The following is a 12,004-nucleotide window of genomic DNA, read 5'->3' on the forward strand; positions in this document are numbered from 1 at the left end:
AATTTGTTTCTTACTTTTCCAAGACACCAAATTACCAGCAACAAAGATACAATACCCGGTTGCGGGTCTTCGGACGGAAGGTGACCAGACCCAATCTACATCTGTATATCCCTGAATATGAGTGTGACCCCGCATCTGATATAAAAGGCCTTTCCCTGGTACACCTTTGAAATATCTCAAAATTCGAATTACTACATCCCAGTGACTCGTTCTCAGGGAATCAAGAAACTAACTCAAAACACTTGTTGCGAGGGGTATATCCAGTTGGGTGACTGTGAAATAATTCAACTCTCAAACAAGTCTCCTATGCCAACCTAGGCTAGGCAACAAATCACCCATATCTAGCACTAACTTACTATTGGGATCCATGGGTGTATCAACAAGTTTGGATCCCAACAGCCCCGTCTCATCTAAAAGATCAAGAACATGCTTTCTTTGTCACAATACAGTTTCGGTACAAGATCTCGATACTTCTATACGGAAGAAGTACTTCAATGGTCCCAAGTCCTTGGCCTGAAACTTACTCAATAGGAAAAGCTTTAGGTCTTGGATGCCTCAATCATTATCACCAATGATCACAATGTCATCCACGTACACAATAAGCAAAATCCTATCAAATGGAGTATGATGATAAAAAATAGAGTGATTTACTACACACCAATGAAGGCCAAACTCTACAACACTAAAACAGCCAAACTATGCCCTTGGAGATTGTTTTAATCCATACAATGATTTCTTAAGTTGACATACTGAGCCTGACTTTCCCTAAGCAACAAACCCAAGTGGTTGCTTCATATATACCTCCTCATGAAGTTCACCATGCAGGAAAGTATTCTTCACATCTAACTGATGTAGAGGCCGATGACAAGTGGTGGCTAAAGAAATGAATAAACGTACTGCGGCAAGTTTAGCGACCGGAGATAATGTGTCTAAATAATCCAAACCATACACATGAGTATACCCCTTAGCAACAAGGCAGGCCTTCCAATGAGCCACAGAACCATCAGGATTAACTTTCATAGTGTACCCAACAACAACCATCCACAAACTTATCAAGAGGAAGAGGAGTCAAATCCCAGTTATCATTATCATGTAGTGCACACATCTCTTCAACCATTGTTGTCCTCCACCTATAATGGGATAGGGCTTCAGAAATAGATTTTGGAAGAGCAAAAGAAGACAAAGTACTAACAAAACACTAATAAGAGGGTGACAAGAAATCATAACAAATAAAATTAGAGATCAGATGTTGGGTACAAGTTCTTTTACCTTTTCAAACAGCTATAGGAGGATCAACATGATGAGAAATAAGATCATCTGACGAGGGAACTAGAGGCACAATAGCAGAAGCTAAAGGAGGCACTTCCCCCTTGAGTCGCCGTCTGTATACCTGCAAATTGGGATGATCCAAGAGACGAGAAGGACTCAAACTGGACAAAGATGTAGGAGGATTGGGCATAGATACTAGGTTTGGATTTGGAAGGCAAGGCAAAGGAAGATACTCATTAAGGTCAACATAATTCAAGGAATCAGAGTAGTATGGTGTAGACATAAAGAAGGTGACATCAGCAGAGACAAAAAATCAATGTAAAGTAGGACTATAGCATAAAATATCCTCTTTGAGCACAGGAATAGCCCAAAAAGATACATTTGATAACACGAGGATCCAACTTATCCATTCCTAGAGTTAACTGATGGACAAAGGACACACAACCGAATATACGAGGAGGAAAAGAGAACAAAGGAGCCTTAGGGAAGATAACTGAATATGGGATTGCCGCCAAGGACAAAGAATGGCATTTTATTGATAAGGGAGCAAGCTCTGAGCACAGCATCACTCCAAAAAACTTTGGGGACATTCATTTGATACAATAGGGTCCGAGTGACTTCAAGAATATTCCTATTTTTCTGCTTAGCAACCCCATTTTGTTGTGAAGTATGGGTAGAAGAGAACTGATGGATCATACCAGAGCTAATCATACAAGTACTGAATTGGGTACTGAAGTATTTCCTTAACATTATCACTGTGAAGTATCATGACTGGCATATCCAATTTAGTCCTTATTTGGGAACAGAAGTATCAAACAACTTAGAACGATCTTTCATTAAATATAACCAAGTCATCCTAGAGTAGTCATCAACAAATATAGCAATGTACCGAAATCCTAACTTTGATGTGACACAACTAGGACCCCACATATCGGAATGGACTAGCATGAAAGGACTAACCATTCGTTTGTCAACCCGGGAAACAAAGGGAGCATGATGATGCTTGCCCAATTGACAAGACTCACACTCAAGATTAGACGCACAACTCAATGTAGGAACCAACTGTTTCAACTTGTCCAAGGACGGATGACCAAGGGGACAATGGATTTGAGGTGGTGTAGCTGCGACTGGGCAGGCAATGGGCAGGGAAGGCAACTCAAAGTAGTGAAGTCCCCAAGGCTCACGCCCAATGCCAATTGTCTTTCCTGTCTTCAAATCTAGAATAACCACAGAATCAGGAAAGAGTGTGACAGAACAATTTAGTGACATTGTAAGCTTACTAACTGACATAAGATTACCTTTCTGCGCAAAAGACGCAATGTGAGAAGATTCTTGTTGAGATGACTAATATTGTAAAAACCTTGAATCCTCCTCCTCTGATATAGCCACGGTATGCAGTTCACTAAAACAAGTGAATAACAAAGGAACCATACTTTTGGGATTTGCAAACTCCATTCCAACATTCACAAACTCAGACCAATGACTATAATATTAATTGTTGAACTATTGCCACGAACAAGGTGACCAACCATGAACAAGTCACAAATAAATCAGTACAAGACAGCCACGGCACCAAGAAACTCAAACACAGCCCAAAGAAAGCAACTGACAGCACTGAAACAACTGGAGAAGTAAACCACTGAAACTACTATGGAGAAATCGCCAACTTAAATAACACTGGCATGGCCTCACAAAAAACAGCTTACGAGCACTGTCACTGCTCCAATTAAGTCACCAATGACCGTTACTAACACCAAACAACAACTGACGAATTACCACGAGTACATAGTTAAACAAAGATTGGATCTTTGAGCAAAGCACATGTCCAACAGCTTGATATTTTGGTATATGGAAGGAATTAGATCATTGAATTAAAATAAAAAACAGCAAATCCCACTGTTTCAGACCCAATAAAGTCAATAACCATTGATAAACTGCTTCACGAAGCATCAAACAACCATTCTTTGGGTGCCGCACTTGAGCAACTAAAAAAGGTGAATCTTTGGGCAAAAAACATCACGAAAAACTCCAAAAATATGTTAATAGAGAGACTGGATCACTGCTGGATCATTTCAGGTCAAAACCATGCCTGAAAATGTTCACGGGCCGGCGAATGGGGTCAGCCGTGGCAGCCTTCATCCAGCACGTGAGGGCGCATGGGACACTGCCTGGAGGTGGGATTTCAGTGGGGGTCAGATCGGCAGTGTCTGTGGGTGATTATTGTGTTGGTTTTGACAAATCTATAGTGGATTTGATGTTGTCAAACTGGCAGAGTTGCCCAGAAAATTCCAGCCACTGGTCTGAATTTCTGCTGCTGTTGGCTTTTTTCTAGGGTTATACCATCACTGAAAAATATTCTATGATGATAGACATGCAGCAGATTTTAGGTTTCAGGCTTCGGTTTGATGGTGGTGGTAACACTTAGGGCTTAGGTTTCAGAATCATGCTCTGACACCATATTGAATAATTGGGTAAAATGGAAGACCTAAACTAAATGATAGATCTCTCCCTCTATTTATAATATATGTCAAGTACAATGGGAATGACCATAATACCCTTACTAACTTATTACAAACCAAACTAACAATTAATAATAATGCTAAATGACTAAATAACCATTAACAATATTATTAATAATATTAGAGTCTTAAGGAAAAAAAAAATACCACCATTAACACAACCTAATTATTAAAATAACATATTCTCTTCTAACAATGACAAACTTACATTGCCGGCTTTTCTATGTGAGAGTTTTCTATGTCCAGCAAGATGTGAAAGTTTGGGTACAATTAATGGTCAAGAACACAGAATGAAATTCATCCAATAGTTGCTTGCCAAAGAACAAACTAATCTTTTTTCTGAGATGGCTGACATCTTCATGGCGACACTTGTATCCAAAAACAAAAAAAAAAAACAGGTTATAGAAGATGAAAACAAGCTTTCACTGTTAAAACTGATGGGTTAAAAAAAATTGAAATGCATTGGAGAGTTCACAGCACAGCAAAGCAAACAAGAGTAGGTAATCAAAACAAATTTGCTTCATTTGCAGGGTACAAAGGTAGGAAAAAAAATGACCTGCACTTGAGAATGGTGCTGTCTTTGCCTTAAACGGAACTGGATACCCCCATTGATTTGGCAAAGATACAAAGTACTTCACTATAAAATCGATAAATTTCTGCATATCAATATGAAAAAAAAAAAAAAGTAATAAATAAAAAGAACTAATATTTTTAAGAATATTGAAAATTTTAGGAATACGAATGACCTTGACATTAGTTTTCTAAGAATTCATTATCTATTGCATCCACTAAAGAACAGAAAGCATCTTACTGAATTTTGAAAAAAAAAACTACCATGCTCTAATTAACTAAAATAAATTGTGCAAATTTGTTTCCAGAATATGTCAGAACAGATTATGCATAAAATATGAGAAAGCTTTGAAAAAAAAAATGCTGCAAGACTAACAGGAAGAATGTTTGTGCTTGGAAGTTCAGCTTAAGTTGTAATTAGACAAACAAATATTTACCTTAGTGTCTTCAAAAGTTGACATATAACCAAAAGATATTCTAACTGCTCCAGTTGGCTTCCCATGCACTATGTCATAATTGTCCCAGCAAGTATGTCCTGCCTAAACCAAGAAGATTACCACTGTTAAGTCTGTAATGAATGCTGCAATTTTCAGAAAATCAAGCCATCTTTATGCAATGGAATCATTAACACATGGGCAGAAATTAGGAAGAGAAAATATAAGGGCCTCTTTGATATCGTTGTTGTTTTTTGTTTCTGTTTCTGCATAGTACATAAACATATTATAAAAACGCGGTTTGTTTATGTTACCAATTTTCTATTTTTATTGTCAGTTTTCAGTTGTTTGCAAAAAAATTGAAAACTAGATGTCATGGTTTTCAGTTGTTTTGACAACCTGTTACTAGAAATTTTAATATCCAGAAATAGTTCTTTTGAATTAAATCATTAACTTTATACATTTTTAGATTAAAATTAAAATAAAATGATCATATACATTTAAATATAATAATAAAAAAATATACATAAATTTCAAAAAATAATAATCAAGCTAATTACAAAAAATATTTATTATTTTTCAATTGTCATGTCCAATAAGATTTTTATTTTAAAGGAAAATTTTTAGAGTATAACAATTAAAAATAATTATAATAATTTTTTTATTATAGTATATTTTTTAATGTGTATTATTTGCAATTTCATTGTTTTTAATAATATTCTAATAATAATATTTGATTTAAACACGAAAATGAGAATTTTTTTAATTAAGTTTTTAATTTATTTTGGCTTTATAAATATTAACCAAATATGTTCCTGCCTTGATGGTTTTTGATTTTTAATTTCTGTTTTTGACTTCTGGTTTTTGTTTCTAGTTTTCGTTTCTATAATTTTTTATAGTGATACCAAACAGCCCCTAAGATATACCTCAACGTTGGAAAAAAGATCCGAATGGGACAATCCAAGATATTTTGCACATGCACCAGGATTGCAAAAGCAACCTGTCTGCACAGAAACATTAACAATTAAATGCGGTCAGCATCTCACCAAGATATCTAATCCACATATCAAAGTGCTCAAGGTTTTCTTGTTTAAACTATCTTGTATAACACTGCCATAACAGAAAGCAAACATAGCTGCCACAGAAAGTTCCAAGGTTTAACTTAGGTATGAATACAAGCAAAACAATACCTTGTTTGCATACATTTACAGAAATGGACAAACTAAAACAAAGATGGACAAAGATTCTGATATGCTAATACCAAGAAAAAAGAAAAAGAAAAGAAAAAAAAAAGAGAAGCGGGGTAGGGGGGTGGAGTTGCCAAAATGCAATGTCCATTTGGAAAAGAAAATTAGCATATGAGGTTGTATAGTTGAATTCCACAATGGCTGCATGAAAAATTGAGTACCATAGTAAAGTAGTGTGATAAGTAGGAAACTTGAGGAGCATAAGCACTAATGATATTTATTATCTCTTGTCCTAATACCATCTTGACTTTTATAATTCTATTCCTTACTCTAGTTACATCCACAACGCTATCTTTGAAGTTGTTGTCTATAATAATGCCTACTCCATTCTTATGTTTTTCTTTTCCAATGTACCAAAGTTTAAATCCTGATTTATTGATTTCTTTAGCTTTCTCCCCCACCCACTTAGTTTCTTGAAGGCAAATTATATTAATTCTTCTTCTAATCATTGTATCCACAATTTCCATACTTTACCCGTAAATGTCCCTATATTCCAAGTTGCTAATCTAATCCTAGTTTCCTGAACTAACGTCTTTCCCTGCCCATGTCCAGAATGATGCAAGAACCCTCCCATATTTGACACTATACCTGGGCACCGACACGGGGCGTCGCTTCGGGGCGATGACCTAGCCCACCCTTGCCCACTTTTCGCTACACCTGGGTGGTTCAAGTGCAACGCATCGCTCGTAGGGGACGACCCAGCAAATATTCGGTAAGGAGTGCAAGATGTTATGCATGCGCGTTAACTATAGTAGGAAGGTGCCAGATAAAGCCAATGGGATTGTGGTATTGACAGCTTGATACTTGAAATACTCGATGCCTTCAATAGTTCTTCATGCCTAGACTCCATATGTTGTACTTTATCATTCATACAATCCTCCGCTACTACAATCAGAAGCATCTTCAGTATAAGAACTATAGCCTCCTTCCAAGTCACTAAGAAGACAGCTTAAGAACGAGAAACAGAAGCATCAACAACTCCAGCAGCCCTCACCATCAGTATTACACATGTTGGACACATACAGGTAGTTGGCATATGTCCGATACACTAGAAATCATATTATTGATTCTTCCCTAGAGACAGCAAGCAGTATTTTGATGGTGTGAGACACTAGGTTGGTAATTGAGGCTAATCATCTTAAGATTTTTTTTTTTTTTTAATTTATTCATATGTGCTGCATGTAGCATGGGGCAGTGGTGGTTTACCCCAGTCTACAGTCCTACTAGACCAATGTTTTGGCATCACTCAGCCTTCATGAAACAAATGTTCAAATTTGCCTGAGCCTGTCAAATGGATCTTGACAGCCTAAGAATACTGCACATAATTCTTGACTACAAGCCACAACCTTTTCCATCAAACTTCTCGATTGTAATCTATGGCAACAAAGAACAACATGGACTCCATCCGAACGCACACAACCTACACAAACAAATCACAAAAACACACCGAACCAAACAAACAACCAGAATAAATAGCGCAGTTTCAGGCCCCAGTAACTCAGTTACCAGTGAACAGTCTCCAGCACTACCCCAAAGTCATTCCTGGAGTTCTGCAGATGAAGAACTGAAAAATGGGATCTTTGGACAAAAATCTATCACCAAAAATCGATAATATTGTTTATAGAGGGATTCAAACTATATAGGAACAGTTCAGACCAAAAACATAGCCAGATGGAGCCTCACGCACAGGTACGTGGAATCAGTACTGCCAGCCTTCGAGTAGCGCATAAGGGTGCACGAGGGAGGCTCCAACGATGGAATTTCAAGTTTGGCAGATCATAGGATTTAGAATTTTAGGGCTCGGTTTGAGGGTGGCCGTGGCACTTAAGGTTTAGGTCTCAAGACCATGCTCCAATAACATGTTTACAATATTATGTAAATTGGAAGATCTAGTCACAGCCATAGATCTCCCCTTTATTTATAATATATGTCAAGTACATCACAATGACTATAATAGCCTCACACTTTTTAAATTATTAACATATGTAATAATACTAAATAACCAATAAAATAACAAGAGAATCCTTTATCCCTGTTTTTATTTGTCCTTCTAGTTGATATGTTGAGTAGGATGATAGACAGGGCTGGAGATTGGAGGGTTCTAAGGAGTATTAAGGTAGGTAGAGGGAAGGTGATGGTGTGTTGTTTGCAATTCTATAATGACACCATTATTTTTAAATGACCATGTTGAATCTTTTGTTAAGTGTTAACAACCTCACTATTCTGCTGATTTTTTAGAGGGTCTCTGATTTTAGAATTAATTTGGGCAAGAGTGGGTGTGGTGTTTTAGAGTGGCACTTGACCTATTTAGGTGACCCTTTGGGAGGAAAACCACAATATCTAGCTTTTTCGGATCTTAGGGCGACCAAGGTAGTTAAGTTGGATGGTGGGAAAGAAGCATTGTTCACTTTAGGCGGTAGAATTACTCTCAGTCAGGCTATCCTTTCTATGATTCTTCTGCATTTGTTGTCTCTCTGTAGACCAAGAAGGGTACCTTGAAAGCTTGAGAGGATTATAAGGGATTTTCTCTGCTCAGATGTAGGAGACAGGACAGATCATTTGGTTAGGTGGGGGTGGTGTGTGGGTCAAAGAAAGGAGGGTTGGATCTTGGAAATGTGGTGTCTATAAAAAACAATGCCCTTTTGGCTAAATGGTGGAGTGACAGTTTACCTTGGAGGTGAATTCCCTTTGCACAAATTAATAAGTAAATATGGCATTCAAAAAAATGGGTGGGATGCTAATTTATGCTTATAAAAATTCTTCAGAGAGTCTTTGAAGGTTCATTTTGCAGGTTTACCCATCTTTTCTTTCCTTAACAAGTTTGATTTGGGTAGAGGTCATCGCATTAGGTTTAGGGAAGATGTTCAGAGCTTTTTTTTCTTTTTCTTTTTTCTAGGGGGGTGGGGTTGGTCGTGGAAGCATTATCATGTTGCTTTGTTTCTTTGCATAGTCTTTCTTCTTCCCATAATGGAGTAATAAGAAATTTCCTCATTTCTTATTCTTCGTAGGGATTATTTTTTTCCTTCAAACTTTCAATTTAGAAGGGATTTAAATGATAGAGAGGTGGAGTAGTTGCCTTCCTTGCTCATGTTGCTGGAGGGCTACACATCAGGTGATTATTCATGTAAATCTCTCCTCTCACCTTACTAGCTGTAAATCTCTCTTCTCTCACCTTACTAGCTGATATCCTCTCTATCAGGGTATATGGAAGGCTAAAATTCCTCTTAAGATAAAAGTGCTTGTTTGGCTGGTGGCATTTATTAAGTTTAACACCATCTCTGCAGAATATGAAACCTTCCAAATCTCTGTCTTCCATTTGTTTTATGTGTGGAAATAGTTCAGAGGATGTGTCACATTTTTTTTACACTATTTACTTGCATGGAGCATGTGGAATACAATTTTGGATTTCTTGGACCAGTGTGGGTTTGTCCAAAGTCAGTGGAGGAACTCTTGACAATTTCCTTCACTGTTTCTGGAAAGATAAGGATGTTAAGTGAGCTCTTCATGCTCTATTACAGGAATTTGGCTGCAAAGGAATGCTAGAATTTATTTACGAAAAGAGATTATTAATGGAGCTTTTTTAGGACAGTGGTATTTGGCTCGACTTTGGGCTTACTGTGCAGGCTGTTTTAATGGCTACTATTCTCACAATGTCAACTAAGACTGGGTGGCTTTATTAAGTGGATGCTCAATTTCTTTTCTATGTTTTCAAGCCCTCATTTAAAGTATCTGTTTCTCCTTGCAACCATCAATATAGCTTCTTTTTCTATCAAAAATGATATGACATACCCAACTAAATCATTATCTACACACATTCTTGTATGTCACACAATAAATACATGTCCAATTAAAACACTTCATACTCATATTCGAATATTCAAAACTAACAAAATTAAACAGCAATCTCATAAGTCACTTGATAAAATTTACAATATACAAATATCCTTCAATATACCACAATTCATGAAAGACTCCAATGATTTAATAATATTGCACCACATTCATGCCCTCTAACAATGCAAAGTCTTTTGCACACAGCAATTCTTTTACAATTGCCTCAAACAATATATTAATATATGAACCAATTCATACAAATCATATCATTTAGATATTTGCACTCACTAGTAAATTGACGATAAATGCAGGCAACAAGAACTGAACACAAGACCTCTTGGGAGTCAACAGGGTCAAGGTCAATAAGCCCTTGACCCTATTCATTGGAACTATCCTCCAAACTGGGTCAAACCAATCCATCCAATGGCTGGCTTAAGCATGAGGCAGAAAGCTTAGCCACATGTCTATCTCCCCATATTGTAAATATCTCTTCTTCTTTTTTTATTTATTTTATGTTTTGATGCCAAATATTGTCCTTATATTTTTACATTATTTTCTATATCTAATTTCAACAAAGCCACTCCTGCAACACTTCAAATTTGAAACACACAACACTATTTAACTTGAAGAGAACGCATTAAATAGTACTTCACAAATGCACTAACCAAATTCATGCAATTATTTAAATTTTGAATATGGAATATGCCATCAATCATGCAAATCATACATTTTTATTGGGTTTTTCTCTTAATTAAATCATACAGTTGTCCCATTTGTAGTAAAAATAGAGACATCTATAAGTATTCATAGAATCAAGCATTGAATTATTCAATACAGAAAAAAAAAAATATACAAAAGGATTTGCATTTCTCAAATTTTACCCGCAACTGAATTCCATATAAAGAGGCCAACTTTTCCACTTCACGGTATCCAAACCAAGAGCCATCTGGGCGTTTCAAATTGAATGTTACTACAGGACCCATATCATGAGAAAACACCTAAAATATGAATGTTAAAACAAACATCAGGAGTTTCAAATGTAAACAAGAAAAATGAGCACAGGACAAAAGTCACAAAGCACCTTAGGTGATTAAAAAATTTTTAAAAAAAACTGAGGGTACAATACCTGGCAAAACCATCTATAAATGCCAGGAAAAGACCCCACAGCAAGCAGTGCCTAAGAAGAAATGAGAAATTCATAGTGCAAAGCAGAAATCTGAAGGCATATTTCCAACAACAGTAGAGTCCCTGTCAGTCACACTACCATATATTTCAAAACAAGCTGGCTTTATTAGTCAGGTTCATTCATAGCACAACAGATGATCATTAATTGAGGGAAATTGGAGTGGCCCCCTACATTTTCACTTAACCTACATAACTCTCCTTTATGGCCCATCCCCTTTGGATGATTTTGATGAATGGCATAACTTAGATTAACTATGACTATAATTTATATGAATTAAACCTAATGGGATAATTTTTTCTCGTTAAATGAAAATCCGCTTTTTAGAAATTATTCCATGTGCATATGTATCATGCGGATATGATGCAGTGTTTGTGAATGAATTGTACGTACTTATTCATCATGGCTTGACTAATATTCTTCCTTGTTCTCTCATTCAAGATCACCGTGCAACACACACAATTTTTCATGCAAGTTTGCAATGCATGTTCCTTTTTTTTTAATAAAAAAAGAAATGTATTAGCAGAGAACAAAAAAATTACAAGCTAAAAAAGGACCAGAAGTCTCATGAAAAAAGAACGTAAAATAAAACCCAAAAAAAAATTTTCAAAAAAAAAAAGGCAAATCAAAACCCAACTAAAAAAACCCCTTCTTAAACGCTTGCCATCATAATTGACAGAGGACTTTAAATTAGCTAAGTCACACTAAACCTTTCTCCACTTGCTTTTACCACAATCCAAACGAACTTCTTACCTTTGAGGATCAGTCAGCCACATCTCGTCCAACAATTGTGGAGCTTCAACATCTTTCCTTTACTACCCCCAGGACAAGTAGAAATACAGGTAGGCAAAACTACTTCTCAACTTGTTGCCTGCTACGCCATATCCTTATCATCGCCGTCAAAGAGATTACCAACTCCTAAGCCTGCAACTGGACTTGCCTGCAGAT

General features: G+C 36.5%; 1 protein-coding gene across 2 annotated transcripts in view; it reads right to left on the bottom strand.

Moving 5' to 3' along the window:
- LOC131145143 (molybdenum cofactor sulfurase) overlaps positions 1-12,004 on the bottom strand; it is a 158,012-nt gene that overhangs the window by 65,962 nt on the left and 80,046 nt on the right. For both annotated transcript variants that reach the window (XM_058094244.1, XM_058094243.1), the window contains 4 exons: positions 10,755-10,871; positions 5,719-5,796; positions 4,796-4,897; positions 4,345-4,444 (listed from right to left, as the gene is read on the bottom strand). In XM_058094244.1, coding sequence (XP_057950227.1) covers positions 4,345-4,444; positions 4,796-4,897; positions 5,719-5,796; positions 10,755-10,871 — 397 coding nt within the window. The remainder of the gene's footprint in view (positions 1-4,344; positions 4,445-4,795; positions 4,898-5,718; positions 5,797-10,754; positions 10,872-12,004) is intronic.

The sequence above is a fragment of the Malania oleifera genome, chromosome 12 (genome assembly GCF_029873635.1).
Source record: "Malania oleifera isolate guangnan ecotype guangnan chromosome 12, ASM2987363v1, whole genome shotgun sequence".
Taxonomy (NCBI): Eukaryota; Viridiplantae; Streptophyta; class Magnoliopsida; order Santalales; family Ximeniaceae; genus Malania; species Malania oleifera.